Source organism: Carassius gibelio, chromosome A4 (genome assembly GCF_023724105.1).
Source record: "Carassius gibelio isolate Cgi1373 ecotype wild population from Czech Republic chromosome A4, carGib1.2-hapl.c, whole genome shotgun sequence".
Lineage (NCBI taxonomy): Eukaryota > Metazoa > Chordata > Actinopteri > Cypriniformes > Cyprinidae > Carassius > Carassius gibelio.
This window is the reverse complement of record NC_068374.1, coordinates 22,946,818-22,970,798: the sequence shown is the minus strand read 5'-3', so window position 1 is coordinate 22,970,798 and position 23,981 is coordinate 22,946,818. Positions and strand designations below refer to the sequence as shown.

General features: G+C 38.1%; 1 protein-coding gene across 2 annotated transcripts in view; it reads right to left on the bottom strand.

Annotated features, from left to right (window-relative positions):
- lin7a (lin-7 homolog A (C. elegans)) overlaps nucleotides 1-23,981 on the bottom strand; it is a 41,502-nt gene that overhangs the window by 3,136 nt on the left and 14,385 nt on the right. The window contains exons 2-5 of one of the 2 annotated variants that reach the window (XM_052577354.1): nucleotides 19,360-19,478; nucleotides 10,163-10,234; nucleotides 3,507-3,716; nucleotides 1,601-1,822 (exon numbers count right to left, since the gene is read on the bottom strand). In XM_052577354.1, the coding sequence (XP_052433314.1) occupies nucleotides 1,601-1,822; nucleotides 3,507-3,716; nucleotides 10,163-10,234; nucleotides 19,360-19,478 (623 nt within the window). The remainder of the gene's footprint in view (nucleotides 1-1,600; nucleotides 1,823-3,506; nucleotides 3,717-10,162; nucleotides 10,235-19,359; nucleotides 19,479-23,981) is intronic. The other variant, XM_052577353.1, reaches the window with a different exon arrangement.

The following is a 23,981-nucleotide window of genomic DNA, read 5'->3' as shown; positions in this document are numbered from 1 at the left end:
TGTCAAGAATACAGAGGCCAGCGCCTCTGTTAGAAATGTATCCACACAGACGTGCTTTTGAGTCGCCACTGCTTATAGCTTCATTTTAGGCTTGGCTTGTTTCTATGGCGAGGTTACAACACTGCCAACTATACTGCTGCTCAGAGCTAAGAGTGGTGTGAGGAGGCAATGAGGCGAGAGATGGGCGAGTATCATTAATAGAAAGAGATGTGCTTTGGTCTGTCTGGAAAAGACACTGACTAATAGAATTCTCTCAGATTGTGGTGCATTTACAAAGATAAAAGAAATCTTGAGGAAATGGGAGTGCTGTTATTTCAGAACAGTGATAATATAATGGAAGTGATAAAGGATGATGACTACTTTCTCTTTTTAATATGTAAGGGGTGGCACTGTTTCAGAAGCTAATATGGGATGTGACAATGACATATCAATTAGCACCAACTTGAAAAAAAAATACAAGAATACAAGAAAAACAAGAATACAAGAAGCCTGTATGTAATGATACATATGTAAATTACTGTATGTGTTATATATAATACATAACATTTATGAAACATAATAAATAAAAATGGAATACGTAATGACTTTTTACATAGACCATTTGCACATTATACTTTATGTAGTCTTTACATAATCTGACTTACCTTTTCATAATGCATTGAAATTAGCATATAATAAATGTATGTTATAGGGATTTGGCAAGTTGTATCATTTACAATGTATAATAATATGTGTGTCCATTGAGAACTGATTGTAATGAGTATAAGGAATTAGGAATAATGTTGTTCCATTTCTTTAATAAATACTATTGGTTCTGCAAAGCTTCTCCTTTTATGTTCCACAATGTCATTCAGGTTTGAGTAACATGAGGGTGAGTAAGTATTGCATTTTCATTGTTGGCTGAAGAATATCTGAATTATAGTCTAATACGAAGGGATAGTTAAAAAAATTCTGTTTTCATTTCTTCACCCCCATGTTGTCACATACATGATGCCTTTGTATGGGGAGCACACGAGAACATATGTTGAGCTTTGCTGTGATCCAAACCACATTGGACCCCAGTGGCATTTATTTGAATGTACAGTATACAATTCTTTTATTAGGTGTTTTTCAAAATATCTTCTTTTGTGTGCCACAGCAGCTGCATATTTAGAACAACATAAGAGTGAATAGATGATGACGGACCTTTTTGGGTAAACTATCCCGCATTACCAAAACAAATGGTTCCATCAGTTAGATCTACAGACTTAATAGGCCTGTAATAAAAAAAACTATTGATTTCCCATCTAAATAGTTCTTAATTTTGCCCTTAAGTGTGATCCTTCAATGTCTGGACAACTGCCTGATAAGCTAACACTTAATGAGCTCAGTCTGTGATGTCATCAGCACTGCTTGCCAGCTGATTCATTATTTCACATGATGACATAACAGCTGAGTTTAAGATACAATAGCGGTCTGTTTTCGGAACAATGTCCCACTGGTGACAGGCAGCACGTAGTACCGAAATTCCCACAGGCTTCAAGGGGTGACAGGGCAGCTAACTTCTCCGTGAGCTGCCCCGCTGAGGTCCTGTTACCCTTAAAGCAATGAAAAGCCTCACCTACGACATGTGGTTCTGCTGGGCGGTCAGGTTTTGCTGCTGCTGCTGCTGTTGTTGCATGAGGAGCTGCTGCTGCTGGCGTCTGCGGGCGGTGCGGAGCTTCTCGAACCTCGCCTCCATCTCCTCCAGGACTTTAGGGGTGTAACGCACCACCAGTTTGACGCTGTCCTTGGCTGCTTTCAGTAACTCTACAGCCTTTTCATGGTGTTCACCCTCGACGCTCTGAGAAAAATAATGCAATAGTTAGGTTTTCGGACGAACCTGTGGTTGTTCATGTCATTTAATTCAAAGGACCGAAATGCAAACGTGTATCTCAAAGTTCAGTAGTTTATTGATGACTGCTGCAACTGTATTATATCCAAACTCGTAGCTTTGTCAGCTCAAAACTGCACTAGAAATTGCTCCATGGTGATGAACATTTAATTACATTTTGGCATGAAAGAGTCATTAATTTCCTATTAGCTCAGGAACCATAACATGTTTGGTTTAATGAGAAATGGCTGCTCAAATGCTGTCACAAAACGCTTTCCTATTACAGTCTTTGACGCAAATGAAATCAAATGGATCCTTTCTGAAGTCGTCTGTCATCTCTGAGCGAGAAAACAATGGACATTCGTTTCTGTTAAACTCAAATTAGTCCTTCATGAAATAGAATTGTAACAAACTTGAATGATGGCAGTGATGAGCAAAGAAGCTTGAGTCAAACGGTTTGCACTGCAGCAGTGACTCAGAGCAGTTTATAAAAGTAGACAGCTTTTTTAACTGAAAGATTCATTCGGATTCAGTCAAAGATTCATTCTCATCTGGCTCCAGTCTGACACATTTGAAACATTTACAGTGAATTTTGATAAAGAGTCTTTTTTTTCAGTCATGCTGTAAGCTTTCTACCTTATTTGTCCAGTTATATTATTTTAAAATGTCAAGTTTAGCTTAAGTAAAATATCAGTCTCTAATTGGTCTGAGCTGCCGAAATTGATTTATTAGAGTATTGTTCCATAATGCAATCAGCCTTGTAGACTGCTGCAATTGTTTGTTCATTGAGATCAATGTAAAAATCCTTTTGCCGTAATAATCTCACTTCAAGCCCAAACTGATCTTTTTATTCTGAATTGATTAAAAAGCCAGTGGGCCTTCTAGCGTGAAGGCACAGCTGATGGCATCTTGACAGCTCTACACAGCTGAAAAAAATCCATCCCCTAAAAATTATATATAAACATTGAAAGGGATCGTCCAGAAATGAACATTCTCACGCTTTTCCAAACCTCCATCAGTTTCTTTCTTCTGTTGAGCACACACATTCAAGATATTTTGAAGAACATTGGTAAACAAACTGTTGACAGCAGCCATTGACTTCCATTATTCTGTAGTATAATGTAGTATATAATAGTATTCTAATCACACCATCATCTAGGAAGTGTTTTTTTTTTTTCCTGACTGATAAGCATGTGTGAACTGATCAAGTATGTAATGCTTTGTGGTGCTAAGATTAGTTTGTCTCCAATGTTGAATCCTATTTCGTTCAAGAACAATAAAATTAGAAATTAGAAAATTGTAATCCACTTGAAAAAAAGAGATATATATTAGGGCTATCAAAAGATTTTAATCTTGATTAATCACATCTTAAACAAATTGTGATCAATCTTTCGACAGCCCTAAAAGATAACTTAATTTCAAGTTAATGCTCTCATGCCTTTTGGTTTATTTCCATTCTGTTTCCATCTAGTTTCCATCCAAATATGCATTCATTTTCTTGCTATTGTGTAAATAACATTACCCTGCGAGATTTTAGTCTTGTACACCTTTTTATAGAAATGTGTCCTTAAATTAAACACATGCACTTTCCTTTTACAGAGTTCGAATAGAATAGAAAAGGTCCTGCATAACAGGAACATCCCTAGCAACTCACCACTCCATTGACGGACAGGAGTTGGTCGCCTCTCTTAAGACCGCCATGCCTCTCAGCCACGCCCCCAGGGATGATGCGGGAGATGTAGATCGGTGAGTTCTGCTCTTTTCCACCCATCACATTGAAGCCAAGCCCCTCATCTGTCTTGGGCAGCTCCACCACCCGTGGGTGAGAATGACCCTCGCTGGCTGCAAATGCCGCCACTGTGGCCTGATAGGAACCAAAGGATCCAAAATGTCAGTGATTGTAAAACATGACCAATATATCTTCAAGGCTGATTAACGAAATAATATTTTGAGATGATGAGATTCGTGATTGCCATTTTCTTTGAAATGTCTATAAACTGCTTGGGGATGAACAGCAATGCGTGAATCACATGGTTTAATATAAACTTTCTGAAGAGACACGATCACTTGATATTAGGGATGCACGATAATATCGGCACAACATCGGTATCGGCCGATAAAAGCTTAAAATGACCATTATCGGTATCGGCCGATATGAATATTTCTGCCGATGAGCCAAACCGATATTCTCCAAGTGAAATAATTGACCTGTTTTTCAGATGTGAATGTCTGTCTACATTTGTAAAACAATAAATTTATGGTAGAATCAGTACAGAAGAGATACATGGATTTCTCTTCAGTAAAATTAAAGTTTAAATATATCAGTATATATTTGTAAATATATCAGTATATATTTGTATATATATCGATATCGGTATCGGCATCGGCCAAAATTATTTAGAAAATATCGGCATATCGAATATCGGCCAAAATCCAATATCGTGCATCCCTACTTGATATCATATAATATGATATGACATTTTTATTTGATATGGTTATAAATATTGATCAGTGTCCATACATGTGGTAAATGCAAGCTTAGTCTTCAGAAGACTTGGATTAAATGGCTCGATAATGTGGATTTCATTATATAATGTCTTTAAAAAAAATTTTTGATAGCTATAGACTTTAAATGGACAGACTTAAATGAGGAGTAAAAATTAAAGATACTTAATTTGTGTTCCTAAAATGAAGGTGAGTGATGACAGAATTTTCATTTTTGGGTGAACAAATTTAACATGTAATGTAGCTTTTCTGTTGTGATATATCATCAAACTTTGTGGCATTATTAAAACATTGCTCTGTTTGTCTGTAAATCTCAAACAATCAATCAACAATCAATTGGTCAAGGACTCCTGAAGTCTTCAGAAAACCAATATTTTAGTTTTTCATTCTGTTTGAGCAGCAGAAATCAGACACTTCGCCTTTAAAACTTGTTAAAACAGTGAGGCACATTTCAGCATGGGTGGTTTAGTGAGAAATGGACTACTTGCACATCTACTTCCGCGTTCCACCCAGCACAGCTCAGAAGTTTCTGTTCAACATTTAGCACACCTACATACAGATCGTTTCTCATGGGAAAGCAGATTATTACTAAGTTTTAGGGATGGCATTTTTTTAATATTCTCTGCGTTAACAACCTGCTGAAATATTCCTATGAATATATTTCTCTTCCAAATATGCATTCTGAATAATAAATAAATATATTACCCCACTAATCTGCTGCGCGCAGTCCAGTGCTTGTCTTCACTTTTTTCTCTTACTGATCATATTTCATGTTGAATTATATAGTGGCTAATATATTAAATACAGATAAATCATTCATTTTTGATCTTTGGATTAAAATTAAAGTTTCGTTGAGTTTGGACAATTCTGCACACAGTAATCATCAGAATATCTCTTCTCCAGTCACTGAAAATTTCTGGATTTTGAAATCATCCCACTGACGCTTATTTTAATAGGCATTGAAGTTAACTTGATGATTACGGCACATTAAAAATATACATACCGGAAATAACAGAGCGGTATTATTTCAAAACCAAAGTGTGTCAAGAAGATCAGTGCAAGTAGTCCATTGTGCATTGTATCTTATGTAGTCTTTGTACTGGCTAATATATACAAACCTGCTCTCTAGATATCAGTTTCGAGAATTGAAAAAACCAAAACAGTTGACATTACAAAGAACAAACAATCTTCTTTGCATTCAAGACCGCAATTTTTATTAGTTGATGGCAAGAGACCCCATTATCTTGAAACGCATTAGGGTGGATTGATATTCAAGAACTGTCAGCCTCAATATACACTTCCAGTGTTACATTCTTAAAAGCCAAACTAAACATCTCCACTAAGGCTTTACAGAGGCTTTACATTTAGATGGACTCTTTTAGACTGTGCTCTAGTCAAACTCTTGCTTTTGTGGAAGCAGATAAATGAGCAAAGTCAGGTAGTACATCCCACAAAGTTATTCCATATCCTGTACGAATATGTCAACATGTTTGTGCTGTAAGTAAAAGATATACTGCATCCGATAACCTGCTCTGCTGCCTGCATTGTCGTCTGAATTCCTCAGACTTCAGAGCTTGTTAGCCAAGCGCAACCACCAGGGGACAGAGAATGTGAAGGAAGACAAAAGCACTTCCTGCTGATCCACGCTGTAGCTACAGGTGCAGCACTGTGGGCCGCCCAACTCATCATTAAGGCATTCACACACAGGAAGCAGCGAGGGGAAAAAACACCAAGGATTGTTTTGGAGACTTTGCAAGGCACCAGATTCCCAAATGGCAAACCAAGCAGTTTTCTGATCTCGGAAACTGAAAGAACAGCACCTTCCCTGTCTGATTGTTTCGTGTCACACTGAAAGAAATGCTGTTTGAAAGCGTTCTGTATGCAGTTCCTCAACCTTCCCCAGCCACATCTTCTCTGAGGAAAATAGAAGTAGATATATAACAATCATTTTTTAAGCCTGGAATTGTCAAATTGTAAATCAATGATCAGTACCCTGCATTCCCTGTGCATAGAACACACGACCTTGGTGTTGTTGATAGTGCCGTGCTCTATGAGTTACTGGAATGCAGGAAGTCCACCGAAAACTGAAAATCACCATTACTGACATACTCTTGTGTCACCGAAAACCTGTCTGATTTTGGTTTTTCATTGAAAGAAGTTTAAAAGAGAATCTTCAAACGACTCCATCAATATTTACATCAGCTGTTCAAGACAATGACAACAACGACAACAAAAAATGCTATTGGTTATGTTTTGCCAGCTATTTATTTTTGCACACTTTATTTTGAGGTCCAATTCTTACTATTAACTATGACTTTTGCCTGAATAAACTACTCGTTTACTGCTTATTAATAGTTAGTATAAGGTAGTTTTTGAGTTTAGGTATTGGGAAGGATTAGAGATGTAGAATATGGTCATGCAGAATATGCACTTTATAAGTAATAAATGACGTTTTTATTAACAAGATTCGGGAGGAGCGCGTCAGATACTTAGCCTAATCGTCACAGATGGACCATAATCAAGTAATCAATCGCATAGTATAAATATCGCTGACTTACCTCTATCCATTGACGGTTTATCAGCATCCCTCCTCCACCCCATCTCCTCACTTTGAGTTCACTTTATGAATAGACGGGGAAGGGGGGTACTCTAGGTTTGGGCCATTCCCGAGCTCGGAGCCCTTCCCCGGACAGCACGCCAAATACGCATACCATACCTCAGCTAATTATATGTAAGCGTGAACTAGTGAAACAGCCAGTATGTTAATTATAGGCAACTAGTTAATAGTGAGAATTGGAATTGTTAAATGTTTTACAGAAAAACAACAACATATAGGTTGACAGAAGGGTAAGTAATAAATGACACCAATGTAATTTGGGTGAACTAACCATTTAATGCCCCCTGGAAGTACTGTAGGACATCAGGTAACCATGCAGTGTTAACATTACTCTGAACAATAGCCCATTCAAGCTCATTGTGCTCCTTACAAATTACATCTTAAATAATTACACAGTCTTTCCAAAGAATCTCCACTGGTAATGAATACTGGCTTTTAACATTTAAATCAGCTATATGCACATGGCGTGTGGAAAAAATCGTAGCCAAAGGCGTCACCTGGAGCTCAATTGCTGCAGGGGATCCCAAAGGATGGCTGGGGCTTTTAGAGCTGTTCTTCATCCTATTTATGTGCCATCGATTGAAAACTATCCCAACTGCACAAAGATGCATGCTGCTCACACATGCTAATTGCCCTTTTGCCAGTGATTTGAGTCCAGTATGCTTTTTGAAACCCGTAGTAACTTTTCAAAGTGACCAAGCGAGGTGCTTTGAGGCACTTTATGACTTTTGTAATTTACATCTTGCATTAGAACTTTAATTGATATGCTAATTCTGCTCATCTGGTGAGACCTGCTTGCTGAGCACAACACTAAGTACTGCTGTTTTCTGTAAAAGTGCCATTGGCATAGTATAGTTCCCTATTATTACAACACCACTCAAATGAGTCACACTACCGGTTAAAATTATTGCATTGTTTTCATTATGTTGAAATTGAAAGCCTGTTTTTCTCTGACAATAACTGCACCAGTGTCTAAAAAGTAGCGAGTGCTATTAAATATTTATTATAACTCTGAATCGATGACAAGGACTTTAATTCATAAAAAATTCTAAAAGCGTATGCTAAGCATGAATTGCCAACCAATCAAGAGATTAGATGGAGGAAAGTCATTTTAGATCATAAAACCATTAATACCAAAATATAAGTCACCTCTAAAACTTGTCTTTCTGGGATGATAGGATGAGGGCCTAATTAAATATTAAGGTCATACATTTATTTTTATTTAATTTTTTAAGGCCCGCTTATAATGTTAGTCAAGGTTGTTTTGTGGGTTTAAAAGTCATAATAGACACTTCACTAAGCTTCACGCTCATTGGTTACTGATGTTTGCTAACACAAGCTTTAAAGAATGTCCCAGAGGAAGGAATGTGATATTTCCAGCATGCTTTTTAGTAAAAAGTGCTCAAAAATTGAGTCGATGATTTCCTTAAACAGGATGGAACAAAGTGTGACATTGTAAAGCATCTGCCATTTTTTTTGATGAAATTATTAAATTATGCAGTATTCTACCTTTTAAAAAAGCTTTAGTCAATTACTCTACACGTTATTGCAGAGCCAGGACCAGCACAACGTTTCACCACACATCCTACTCTCAAGATGCCCTCAAGTGCACCATTTGCATTCATTATTACGACATATCACACATGCAAGTTGAAATCATAACGTGCCATGTAGCTTAAAAGTCATAAGTAGGCTGCAACGAAATGTTTGTGATACATAAAGCAGTTGACACATAAAGCAGTGAAAGTCAAGTGATAAAATTCACACTTGTTGACTATAAGCTGTTCCAAACATCACGCCTTAAAAATAACTGACATATGGCATGTAAAATAACTTGCAAAATGATTCATTACAATTCACTGAAGACTAGCTTTCTGCTCACTGAACTCTATAAAACATAACAACTAGGCATCTCATGTATCATCTGAGTTTCTAATTTGTAAATATGACATTCTTTGGTCATCCATGTGCAGTACTCATAATTTGGATATCATAAAGATAGATTTAGGTCAGGTTCAGAGCCTAGAACACTCAAATAACAGCAGGTACACAAGCATGGCCGTCAGCATTAACACGACTGGACCACTGAGGAGTGAACAGTCATTATAATGATAAACACCTGTGCAGATCAGAGAGATGGTGGGCAGAAGTCTTTGGACGTCAGTGTGGCCTTTAATCAGCAAGGCTCTCACATTTGGCCCATTGGTGTATGTCCCTGTGATGTAGGGATGTGCATAAGTACATTGTTTCATAATCAACCAGTTGGTGGGATGCTTGAGTGACTAGTTGACTAATCAGTCTTAAAGAGCCCTATATAATTAGGCTAGTTTCAGGATCGTCCAATCAGCATCAGGATTCTTCTAAACAAACGGAGCAGGAATGAAACCGAACAGAAGTCTCAAGACACATTTTAAAAGGAAAACTATTTTTGAACTTCAACAGCTCTAGTGAGCATAAGAGATTTCTTTCATTTAAAACATTTTTTGAAAATCGTATTGTAGTGTTTATAAAAATAACTCACATTGGTGATTATATAACTCTTATATGCGAAAAAGTTTTAAAGCACTGAATTAAGAGAGTTTTTCATATCTATCAAATGCACCTGCCTGAAACCATTCAGGTGTGCAAAGTGTCTATTCCTCAAAATATAATTACAGTCAGTCTGAGATATCTGGCATGCTGCAGTGACTGATATATAGATATCACCCACCGCTGCAAGAAAAAAAAAAAAAAAACACAAAAAATCCCACATTTGACTGGTGATTGTGACCCATCCCAAAATAACCATTTTGTAGTGAGGCTGAAAATCTCCATATAAAGATTCAGCAAGGCACTTCTGCTCATCTAGTACTCAAAAATTCTATTACCCCTCCCCCTCTCCTTTTTATGTCTCCTGTCTTTCTCACAGGAGTGCACTCTACGCACAGTATGAATTTGAATGAATGCTGTTTCGGTAACAGTGTCTGAAGAGCAACTGGCAAGTGTTTGCGTGCAGGTCTGGCTAATTGCCGATTGTGTTTATCAAACCAAGACAGTTTGCAAAGAAACACATTTGAAAATGTTTGTATTAAATGATTTCATCTTATTGATCATTAGACTACAGAAAAAAGTTGCTATTATTAGTCTATCTTTTATGTAACACAGAAACAGAGGGCAGGTGATTCGGAAGTAAATAAAGTCAGACCTACCTTAGCTGTGGCACGTGCTTGATACTCTGGACAGCCATTCACTGTTATTGTTTCATGCATATATTGATAGACCTATTAAAATAAAGAGAACAAAACAAGTTTCAGTTCTGCTGTATTTATCAAACTGATGTAAAACATGGATAAATAGCGATGAGGCATTCTGCTACAGTAGGCATTACAAATTCAAGTCAGCCAGTGTAACAGATAAATTGGAGATTCAAGGGTATTAATGTAATTCATTTTATTCTTTATTTATTTATCTTTTATATTATCAGGAATTATCTCGTTGAGATATAGATCTCTTATACCAGGGGGTCCTGGCCAAAATGGCAGCACAGAATGCTTCACACAAACAGATTATAAACACATAAAACCACAAAATATAATAAAGAATAAAATCTTATCCAGCATCATATGAAAAAATTATGTTAAAAAGCAAAATGGCGCCTATTTGTTAGGAAATGGTTAAATATTTTGATAAAGATAAAAACCCCAAACAAAGCTTGATTTAACATTCTGAAATGAAATTTGTTAGAACATATTCTCGCATGTTGCATTCTCAATATACACTCATTGGCCGCTTTATTAGGTACCCCTTGCTAGTACCTGTTTGGACCCCCTTGTGCTTTCAGAACTGCCTTAAATTCGTCATGGCATAGATTAAAGAAGGTGTTCGAAACATTCCTCAGAGATTTTGGTCCATATTGACATGATAGCACCACGCAGTAGCTGCAGATTTGTCGGCTGCACATCCATGATGCGAATCCCCCGATCCACCACATCCTAAAGATTTGGTTGCTGTGGAAGCCATTTGAGTAAAGTGAACAAATTGTCATGGTCAAGAATCTAGTCTGAGATTATCTGAGATTTGTGACATGGTGCATTATTCTGCTGGAGGTAGCCATCAGAAGATGTACACTGTAGTCCTAAAGGGATGGACATCGTCAGCAACAATACTCAGGCAGGCTGTGGCATTTAAACGATGATCAATTGGTACTAAAGGGCTCAAAGTGTGCCAAGAAAATATCCCCAACACCATTACACCACTAGCAGCAGCCTGAACCATTGAGACAAGGCAGAATGGATCCATGCTTTCATGTTCTTTACATCAAATACTGACCCTAACATCTAATTGTAAGAGCAAAAACAGGACTCATCAGTCCAGGCAACGTTTTTCCAATCTTCTATTGTCCAATGTTGGTGAGCCTGTGTGAATTGTTGCCTCTGTTTCCTGTTGTTAGCTGACAGGAGCGGCACCCGGTGTGGTCTTCTGCTGCTGTAGCCCATCTGCTTCAGGGTTCGACATGTTGTGCGTTCAGAGATGGTTTTCTGCATACATTGGTTGCAACGAGCGGTTATTTGAGTTACTGTTGCCTTTCTATCATCTCTAACCAGTCTTTCCCCATTCTCCTCTGACCTCTGAAATCAACAAGGTATTTTTGTCCACACAACTGCCGCTCACTGGATATTTTCTCTTTTTTGGACCACTCTCTGTGATGGTTCTGTACTTCAACACATATAGATGGCTTAATTAGATTAGATTAGATTCAACCTTATTGTCATTGCACATGTAAGGTACAAGGCAACGAAATGCAGTTAGCATCTAACCAGAAGTGCAATAAGCAGTAAGTAAAAAATATACAAGGTCTACAATATGTACAATAACTATACAGCTAAGTATTATAGACATAATTTACAGATTTTAAATACTATCAGCATGATATACAGATAGGTTTACTATGAACATACTATACAGATTGATTATGTAAAAGTATGTACAATACACTATAGGCAGAAACTATGTACATATGAACATCATTTACACTAGTGTAATGGACAGTAAAGTGCATAGAACATATTTCAATGTGGAAATGGATTACTCAGTGTTTCTGGATGAACAGACAGTAGTGCAAGTAATAACAAGTTTACGGTCTTTTGCTTGTTGTAAATAAATAATTAAATCAGATGTAGTCATGAGGAGTTGTAGGGAAAAAGCTGTTCCTGAATCTGCTGGTTCTTGTCCAGAGACTCCCGAAGCGCCTCCCGGAGGGCAGGAGGTTAAACAGTCCATGGTCAGGGTGAGAGGAGTCCTTAAGAATGCTGTGAGCTCGACGTAGACAGCGTTGCCTCTGGATGTCCTAAATAGCCGGAAGAGGTGTTCCTGTGATGCGTTGGGCAGTTTTCACCACCCTCTGCAGTGCCTTGCGGTGAGCCACTGAGCAGTTCCCATACCAGACTGTGATGCAACTGGTCAGGATGCTCTCGATCGCACACCAGTAAAAGTTTTTCTTCAGTGTCCTGAGAAAGAAGTGGCACTGGTGAGCCTTCTTGACCAGGCTGGAGGTGTTTGTGGTCCAGGACAGGTCCTCTGAGATGGTGGTTCCCAGGAACTTGAAGCTGGAGACACGTTCAACAACCATCCCGTTAATGTGGATGGGGTTATGAGTGCTTCCTTTTCTTCTTCCTGAAGTCCACAATGAGCTCCTTTGTCTTGCTGGCGTTAAGGAGCAGGTTATTGTCAGCGCACCATGTGGCCAGGTGCTGTATCTCTTCCCTGTTGGCAGTCTCATTGTTGTCACTGATGAGGCCAATCACCGTGGTGTCTTAATGATGGAGTTGGATCCATGAACCAGCTTCAGATTCAGATTCAACTTTATTGTCATTGCACATACGGGCACAAGGCAACGAAATACAGTACAGTCTCGGGGGTAAAGGAATGGGCTCAGCACACAGCCCTGTGGTACACCTGTGTTAAGTGTGATGGTGCTGGAGCGGTGGTAAAATATATTGATGATGATGGTGGTAAATGCATGATGATGGTGGTAATGCATTGATGATGGTGGTAATGCATTGAGTTGCTGCCATGTGATTATCTGATTAGCAATTTGTGTTACCAAGAAATTGAACAGGTGTACTTAATAAAGTGGCTGGTAAGTGTATAGTGGGCATTAGGGTAAACTGACTTTTAAGATAGAAATGCTATTTCTATCTGAAATAAAATATTATTATCAGTTTTATTTGTTAATTGTTACTAAAGAGTGTTTTTTTTCCCCTTTTTTTCTGACTCTTTAATGTGCTTAAGTTTGTCATGGGAAGCCAAGTTTGTCAAGCCATTTCGGTTGATGACGTAAGTCGCGTGGGGTTTGCGTGATTAGTGACAAATATGGAAAGAGAACAAAACACCAGTCATGAATTAAAAGAACAAAGAAAAATGTTGGAGGATTTCAATATAAACCAAGAGGAGACTGGTTTTGCTTTTTCCCTTTGCTTTCTTTGCTCCTATAAACAGACTTGCGAGACTAGCACATCTCAGAGGTGCGTACGTTGCTCATATGTGCTGCTTCATCCGCGTAAAGACCTTCCGTGTACGACAGATACAGGAACTGAGAGAAAAGTGTTTACTATGTTTGACATATGAATATTTTTCTTCCAAAAATGGATGGATACACTACAAGAGGCCTTTATTCACCCCCCGGAGCCGTGTGAGCCATTTTATTATGAATGCTAGCAGACTGCAATGATAGGTCTTGGAATAGCCAGGACAATTTTAAATATATCTCCAACTGGATTCGTCTGAAATAGAAAGTTATATACACTTAGGATGCCTCGAGCGTGAGTAAAACACAAGCTAATTTTCATTTTTTCATATTTAATGCAGTTTTAGCCACAGACACCTTTCTAAAATGCAACACATGCAACGTCTTTCATCATGGTTCTATATTTTCTCAAGCAGGTGCGTGTACAGAGCCCATATCTGCATTCACACCACCCAGGGATGAGACTATTAGCTTGAGGTCTTTTGAGGATTTGAAGAACCTATGTTTATCTCATTAACCAGCGCTTCTGAAACACAGCTGGTGCTACAGGAAACTCCAGCTCTCTCTCGCTCTGTCTCTCCTAAGTAACATGTTTCTCTTTAATCTGTCCTCCTGCACCTTGGGCAGACTCTTTAGCTGTTGAACTAACCTCCTACTGAGAGATTAGTATGATAAAAAATCTCTTTCTATGCCTGTTGCCCTGTTGGCTTTAAACCACTCACTTAAACATTCTCAACAGGTAGAAAATATTGGATGGCCTTTAGAAACGGCTTGAGAAAAAAATGAACGAGGCTGATAAGTGTCTAAAATTAACAAAACAGATTATGTTAAGGAGAGGGTGACATTCTACATGTGAGATATGTTTTACTCAGAAAGCTGAGCCATAGTAGTTTTCAGCACAGCATGTCGTACACCTTATTTATTTACCTCAGTCATTATTTTATGTCTGACTCATTGTCATTTTAAAAATACAGCATGTTCGGGCAGCCTCTTGAGGTTTTACACCAAGAGCAAGTTTTGCTCTGTTAAAGGAATAGTCACCTAAAAATTAAAAAGTCTGTCATCATAAACTCACCCTCGTGTCCTTCCGAACTTATCACTTTCTTCATCATGGAAAAAAAAGCTGGAGCATTCATTTAATTTTTACAATTTAATAACAATTTTCAATCATAATCATCTATAGGTACTTTCGTTTTTAGCTGCTTAGTATGTTTAGCTGAATTAAGAAACTTTAATTAGTTGACATTTATTGACTAAACTTCAATAGATGTGTGAGGGATCAATGCAACCAGACGAAACAAATCAATGGATTTAGGGCCGAAGTAAATCTTTCAGAAGCCATACTTGTGTGCATGTGTGTGTCCCTACGGACGGGGGATTGTGTGTCTTGCAATTGCGTCTTGGAAATGCATGAATATCAGTAAAGGTCGAGCTATTTCAGTGTGTGTAATTTATACACTGTGCTAGTGGTTGAAGTGCAATTCAGATTTGTTTTGAACTAAGTTAAAAGGAAATTAAATCAAAGCTATAAAAGAAAGCCAACTCTTTCTTTTCAAACATATAAAAACATACTTTATTTTTCTGATACTGTTTCTGATGCTGATAATCCAGCCGTCAACATCTATTTGTGATCAGAGCTTGAAAAAACACTCTGGAAACTATTTTATGCCATACTTTATTGAAAGACAATTTTGGTTGGTTATGTGATTTATTAGGCAGGCAGCAAGGGTAATAGGGCTTTATGTAACCACTCTCTAGTCCTATATATATATATATATATATATATATATATATATATGTGTGTGTGTGTGTGTGTGTGTGTGTGTGTGTGTGTGTGTATATATATATATAATTATAAGAAATGGTTATTCGGCAACACATTTTTGAAGGATCGTGTGACACTGGCGTAATGACTGCTGAAAATTCAGCTTTGCCATCACAAGAAAAAAAAAGTAAATAATTAAAAACATTTGAATGGTAGTTCATGAAATAATTTTAATGATAGATAATAAGAGTAGACAAAGGCTGAAATTAAATTCATTTCAGATTTTATTTACATGGACAAGGGAATATTGTTGCGCTCAGATGAAAGCTAGTTGTAAGTCCAGGTGCGTGAAAACCAGTAAAATGTATTTTTATTTAGATTTTATTTACATAAAAAGCTTAGCAGATCTACTGAGCTATCGCTAATTGTGGCATTATTTTCATGTCATTGGCCCATCAGTTTACAGAAACTGGAAACTTTTATAACATATTACAAGTATTTCTACCTCATGATAGTATTTGTTCTAATACATTTATGTTGATTTCAATAATGGAAATGTAGTTTTGATGATTTTTAAATCACCACATAATAGTAATTAGTTTTGGGGGGTGGGGGGGGTGCACTTAACTGTTATGAAAATAATGTTCTTTGTGGGATGTACAGTGTTGTTCCGCCAGTTTTTCTGTGTCTACCTACAATCATGTTTCAGCTCAGTCCTGGTTTCCTTGTCTTCCTGTCTTCCATGTCTCGAGGGATCACTCTGTTTCCTCTCAGCTCGAGGAAACTGCTCGAACAACTGGGTGTTCGCTTGGCTTTTATTACCCCAGATATGTTTCACCTCCAGTGAGACCGACACACACACACAAACACACATGTGTGTATCACCCTGACTTCTCACAACACTGTCCGATGGAAAAACCCACCCACAGGCTGCAGTGAGGTACTCTGTGTAACCATGGTGCCTTGTCTATAAAGAGAAATATGATTTGAGTTGTTCTCATTTAAAACCGCGCTCTCCCTCCTCTCTGCTAAATCTTTCCATCTTCTCTCGACAGACATTTCAGTGAAGCCTGATTCACAGCAAAGCCTCTCATTTGCAAGTCCATCCCACCAAGCACAAAGAAGCTATTCCACATAAACACACAATTTATAACAACAGAGGCTGACACCTCTGACCCCGTAGCAGCGGCGTAGACACTGATCGACTACGCTCTCAGTTGATAATGGCTCTGTAATTGTATTCCACTGAGAGTTGCATTTGAAATCATAAACTTGTTTGTGGGTCATGAAGCTTTCTCTGACAGACTTGACTGTGGGAAATCATCCTCGGCATAAAAAAAAAACGTCATTCTCATTGCTAGAAGAGATCACTGTAGGTCAGTCCAGTTGTTCTTCTGATATCCAAAAATACATTACAGTGGCAAAATGTAATCAGATACCACTAGAAAACAGGACAACATATACATTTCTCTTAGCAGTCCATTGGGACTGGATTAATATATATTCTAGGACTGAATAGGTAAAAACACATTTGGTTGATATGTTTTAAAGAAATGTTCAAGGTTTTATAAGGCCCTATCAATGACTTTGATTCCCAAAGACAATAATGTAGATTTGCTGCTTAGTTTAGGGGGCAGCAGGTGTACTAGAGGGTCTTTTTTTAATGACTTTGCACTGGTGCAAGCTGTTAATACTGTAAATCTGGCCCTAATAATGGGTAGGAAAAAAATACACTGTAATCTTTTCCTACAGAAACTTACAACCTTCACATTTCACTTTACTGTAAACACAAGTTTTGGGTGTAAAATATTACAGATGCTGTTCAGTGAGCTAAAGCTGTACTGAATCTAAAACGTTTCTTGACAAGCATTTCGAGGAGACATGACAGATGATTTTGTGAGGGTATGTTTTGGCCACTGCAGTTGGTTAGTGTCTAGTTGTCCTCGTTTTGGCAACGATTTCACATGGCTAAGTGAGCTTGATGACTCATCTGAATAGATGAGAACTCTTGTCACCACCATAGTTACCGATAGACTTGATCTTGAAGTGCACCGTGTTTGTGACATCTAATTTTTCTGTTCTTTAGACTTTTTGGTTGAGGATATTTTAATTTTGTCATACTGACATTGTCCCTGCCATGCAGAGCTTTGCTGATGGTGCTGTAAATTTAGTCGACGTCGTGTCACGCGAGTGTCCTTTCACACCCTTGTTACAGGAATGTAAGAGACAGATTGCGCCATATGATACCTCGCGCGATTGCCAGGCCATGAAATGAGCTCATAGGGCATCCATGCACGGCTCAGTGAAACTCGGCCTGATGGATGCTGGGAGCGTGAATTGATGTCGCACCAAAATTTTTACCACACTAATGTTCTTTTTGATTGATGAGAAACTTTGCAACAAAATGAAACTGTACTTAACGATTCATCTGTTGTGTGTCATCTGCTGTGGAGCAACCTATAAGCTGAATCTCATATATCTAGTCTGAGGCATGTCTCTACAGATTTTCTATGTCTGGTTTTGGCACATTTCCTCATGCATAGTTATAGCCACATTAATCTTGGCCACAGACTGCACATAAGCAAACCGTTTATGGACCATCTGATGCGTTTTACCTACAAAAAAGCCAAGAGTTTTTTCAAAATCACAGGCTCCAATTTCCCAAGTTTCATGGCATCAATCAACCAACCAACCAACCAACCAAATCCAACCAAATCCAATCAAATCAATCAATCAATCAATCAACCAACCAACCAACCAACCAACCAACCAACCAACCAACCAATCAAAATACATAAATCCCAATCTATCAAGCCTATCAGAATCCATCCCTAAGACTTAAGAGTTTTACACTTTTAAAGAATTAGATGACAATTGCAGCGCATGCTTTAATAATCAGAATGTTGCATCATCCCTTAGTGTCAACACTGATATATTTATCATTATTGTTATCTTTATAGTTATATCTCTTTGTGTGAATGGGCATTAACTGTGGTTGTTCACTTGTGTTCCTAAATGAAAAGTCACTTTCAAAGCCATTATTTGACAGCATTGACAGTAGTGGAAAAAAAGAAGAAAAAAATACCTAATTATTTGTTGTGTGAGTATCTGTTTAATTGTTTTTCTCTTCATTGTTTAGCTGGTCACAGACTTCCCATACTGTCTCAAAGTAAACAAGCAGATGATTATATGTGTTCAGTTCACTAGTGACAGAAAGGGTGTACAGCACCACAGCTGTGGTGTCATACTAAAAGGCAGCGTATAATCTTCCTTGTAATAATTAATGAAATAAACGAATGAGTTAACGCAATGGGTTTCTTTTCTCGCACACAGCTCACACATACACTACTAAATGGGAAAAGGCATTTCCTCCAGGATTAAACTGTGTCCTTCTCAGGCCATAGTACTAAATGTGTCTGTCTTTGAAATAAAGTAGTTGTTTTGCAGTTGTTTACTAGTGTGTTTGCTTTATTTGAGTATGGGAATGGATGAAAGAGAGGTGAGGATGTTGCCCTGGTGCTGCACTTAAAACCACAGGGGCCCAGGTCAAGCTCATTCTCTGAATAATTGGAGTTCTGCAAGTTTATGGGAGGAGCAGAGTTAAACAGGCACCAGTCACTACTATCTCTGCCTGACAGACGCATGTCTGTCACGAACGCCAGGCTCAGATGAGGCTGAGATTCCATCCCATAACTGATGATCCTCGTTCTATAACTAGCACATCCTCTGATGCTCAGATGCTTCATCTGCAATTGAATGCAAAAGTGGCTGCCTGCTGTTTTTTGATAAAAGTTTCAGTAGGTGAGCAGAGAGAGCCCATAGATTTCCACAACTGTCCAATCAGAATAAAAGTATTCCAAATTTCAGGCTGGACAAAATTAAGTTATGGCTTCAGAAGACTTGGATATGCCACACAAGTCACGTGAACCTCTTTTTGGGTCCATTTTTATAAACATAAGAAAACAGCAGCTTGGACATTTTGCTACAAATCTCTTTGTATATTCCACAAAAACAATTGCAGAACTACCTCTGTGATATAATTATATCTTTAAAAGATATCTTTACGGTGCTAAACTCTGGAGGTGTCAGCAATACGTAATGTACGTAGGTCTCACCTCTCTAATGGCCGTGCAGAACTCGCTCTGTAGAACCTTCTTCAGGGACTGGAGCTTGTGACCCGGGACGTCACCTGACTCCTGTAGTTTTTCCAGCAGCTCAATCGCCCTGGCAACATCTGAGATGGAAAGAGAGAAAGAAAACACAGATGTGTTTGAGTAACACAGGGTTTGCGATGGCGGGGGAGGTTAAAGTTTGCAGTAAAGGGCAGATAGATAGAGAGCTGCAGCGAATCGATTGCGGGGATAATGGATATAGACTCACTGAAGGCCAGAGGGGCCGCTGAAAGCAATCAGTGCTCTCTTTACATGAAGCAAAAGACACATCACACTGCTGTATCTCCTCTGTTCAGCAGACCTACAGGACACGCATTCACTGGGGCCAGTCGGAAATGTTTCAACAATAAATATATATATGTGTCTTTGCCACAGCTTTCACTGTCTGGGTCAGTGTGATCTAATCAAAAGGTTCTAATATACTTAGAAAGAGCTATCCATTAGCATTCTCATTCATCTCCATGGCAGTTGGATTGGCACATTCAGTCAGTAGATGTATTTGCACAGCTATAAGTGGGCTGCTTTATGTGGTTTACTTGTAAGAGTGATGGAGAAACATCGGAGGAATGTGAAAATACACGCCTATGAGAGCTGCTACTAATTTAATAGTACTTTTTTGTTAGCTGCTTGAGACGACTTTCATTATATAAACTAAAACAGCTTTCTTCATTTGTGTTCTGCAGAACAAAGGAAATAATTCTAGTTTAGAACAGCAGGAGGGTGAGTTAACGATGACAGATTTTTCATTTTTGATATGCCTTTTTTAAGCCAAGCGGCTAAAACCCACTTGTACAAAACATGGCAACAAACACACATTCAATATAAGGGCATAGCTTAAGGAAAATGTTGTTTTCACTAGACCTATGACTGCAGGGGAAAAAAAAAAATTAAATAATACAAAATATACTTTTTATTGAACAATGATGGAGCAACACATTTTGTGGGAAAATAAATTTGAAAATCATATAAATACATGATGTGGCAAGGGGGGTCTTTTACCTCACATTTGGCCCCCAGTATTGTTACAAATACTTTAGCTAAAGTAATATGTTCTGCATAATAATTAAGATACTATTAGTACAAATTAACCCCTTCCGTCATTTAGAAATAGAAAAAAAAAGGAAAAAAAACATTAAGAAAAATAAGATTTTACTTTAAAAAAAAAAGAAAAAAGAAAAAAAAGGCAAAGACCCCCTGAACTATGGCTCATTTCGGCCTATATCTTCGCTCAGTGTGGATTGTAAAATACTGGCAAAGGTTCTAGGCCAAAGACTGGAGAATGTTCTCCCTACTGTCTATCTTTTGTTAATATATACAAAGTATTTCATGTTATTTATTCTCCTGACGCAAATAAGTATATACCATAAATCACAGAGTGCTTTTTTTTTTTTTTTTTAGCTGTCTAGAGAGATTTGGTGTGGTTTCCAGACTTTTTGACCTGGGTAAAACTCTTTCTACCTTCTCTTCTGTTATTACAATCAAAACTAGCGCACAATATTTTCCATTGTATAAAGGAACTAGACAGGGTTGCCATCTGTCCCCCTTATTATTTGCAATAGCAATTGAAACTCTAGCCATTTTGATGAGATCAACCTCAGATTTCCAGGGAATATCTAGAGGGGACAGATAGAACAAACAAAACTTTATGCAGATGACCTGCTTTTGTTTATCGCAGATCCTCATAATTCTCTCCCTCATGTTATGACTGCACTCGAGCGTTTCAGTTGCATTTCATGGGATATAAACTCAACCTCTCTAAGAGTGAATTATTTCCTATAAATCGGGCAGTTTTCCTAGCCATTTGCAGTAGCCACTGATAAATGTGCATATTTAGGTGTGGTTGTTATGAGAAATATCTCTGAGCTATTTAAGCTCAACTTTACTCTAACTAGGATAAACTAGGATTTCCCTCGCATATTGGTCTAAACTCCCCACTTCTTTGATGGGCAGGATAAATATAATTAAAATGAATTACGCTCCCTAAATTTGTAGATTTGTTCCAAACTACACCTATTAACATTAAGAAATCTTTTTTTGCTCATTTAAATAAAATCAAATTAGCTTATCTTTGAAATAAGACTTAATAAGACCCTCCCCCCAATTATAACCTTGGTGCATATTCAATCTCTTTATACCCTACCTTCTAATCTTAGTAATATTTACTTGGTGTCAAGCTAAGGTTATTAGGAGCTAGTAAAGAAACTTGGAGTTAGTGGTGTAAGATGAGTTTTTATGTCTCCATAATGGTGTAGTTACAGAACGTCATCTCCCAGCTTAGGCTAACTGCTGATGCTAATTATTTCGGACAGTTCGATTAAATAAACCGGTTGAAAAAAAATTGTTCACCGGTTCTTTTGCACTCTACGTAGTGACGTCATTGGCGATGATTGCCCTTGATTCAAGCCTTCGGTTTACCCGCACCCATAACACTAGCACAGAATCAGTTCAGAATCAGTCACCAAAAGAATCAGTTCAGTTCAGACGCTCTGTGTGTCGGTTTGCGTCACGCTGAATCACACATGCGCAGTATCATCAGCTCCTCGGTTCACTAATCGGACGCGTCTGACAGAAACGGTTCTTGACTCGAGAACGAGTTAATCATTCATTCATTATCTGGGTCGGCTCTGTGTTCATCTTCAGTTCTCTCTTCACATCAGTTCAGTCAGTGTACTGTTTGAATACATGAATTACTCCGGGATATTGGTTTGTTTGAACTCAGAAGGAGTTTGAACTCTCTCTCACAACAGACACGGAAGAGAAGACAATGCTGAATAAAGTCGTAGTTTTTGCTATTTATGGACCAAGATGTATTTTCGATGCTTCAAAAAATTCTAACTGACCCTCGGATGTCACATGGAATACTTTGATGATGTTTTTCTTACCTTTCTGGACATGGACAGTAGACCGTACACACAGCTTCAATGGAGGGACAGAGCTCTCGTTTTGTTATTTAAAGAGCGCGTTGGTAGAAAATGCACCTCTGGGCTCGTCCACAGTGTGCGCTGACTTTGCTTTTTACACACAGGTTTCTCATCACACAAACATGCCAAATATTAAAAACAAAAGGATTACAGTGTAAAAGAATATTATTGTGTAGGCTACGTAAATATTAAAATGTAATGATGGATAGTATTAGGCTACCTATTTGCAATTCAGCCTATTACTACTTATAATGATGTATGAAATTGGCTAATTAATTGAACAATCGTGCCAATACACACACATATTAACAGACTCATCGCGCGGAGCTTTGGTGGATTCCTGCTTGTCCCGAAGATGATCTGCTCGCTCTTAAAGGGAATGGGAGATGACACTCTGATTGGTTTATTGAACGTTACGTCCATTACTCATTAAGAGAATAGGGACAACCCATTCCAAAAATGCGAACAGACCGTTTTCCCGTCGTTAAAATAGCAAAAGTGGATTTGGACACGCCCTGAGTGCACCTGCGCCATGCACTTTACACTGTGTTTAGATCGTTAAAATAGGGCCCATAATGGTGAGTGACTGCAACTTGGATGTGTCAGTCAATGATACGATATTTTCGTAAATAAAATGATCATGCCAGAAGAATTGCATGAAAACTCATTGACTGTTCCAAATGGATGAAAAACCTTTAGAAAACGCTTGAAAAAAGCTAGTGTGGATGTAGAGTTTTTTTAAACGAAAACACCATTTTCAAATGGTTAATGTTGACATAGCCTTTCCCCCACACTTTTAGCATGCTATATTTTAGCTTGATATCTACTCTGAAAGTAACCATTAGGCTGCCTGCATAGTAAAACCTTCTCTGAAAACTTTATTTAAACTCGCTGCCCCTTAAATTGTCACCGCTACATCCATTCAAAGCATTTCTTTCTAAAATCCACCATCTTTGACAATCAATTCTTGAGAAAATTATTGTTAAATTATTATAGATTTACTTCAGATGCTGTGAACGCCAGCTGTGAACATTGCTCCTGTTATTAAGCATAATTATTTTTCTGGCAAGGACTATGATAAATCGTACTTAATCGTCTAGTATGTAGTTTTACACACCTCTACTGCTAAAGCTCGGAGTGTTACTGATGGCTGAGCTTCTGGTCACATTTAGTGCTCTGTAGGACTTGCGGTGATTAGTTTTTTGTGTCAAGGCAGGCATGTGGCTAATTGTGCTCGTTCATCTTTGGACCGTGAAAAATTATACCAATTTTACATAATGTGCAACTGTTTGGGGTGAAAAAAACAAGATAAATCCTCCCGAACTGTCTCACAAATTGACAAAAACAAGTTCTGTTTCTGTTCCATAGTAGCCTTCATTAGTTTGAACACAGACAGCAAAGCAAAGTGGGCCAGACCCTGACAGGAACTAATAAAACAGAGCCCAGTGAGACTAGAAGAGCAGACACAAAAGCTATTACCGCCTGTGGGCTCATGGGACAACAACAGGTGCAACAATCTGAGCAAAATCTCTTGGTTTGAGGGCCTTTCTGCCAGTCAGGAGACTTATAACCTTTTGCTCTAATCTTCAAACCACAAATGGGTGGTTTTGGTACACTTTTCATTAATATGTCACATTGCACTGC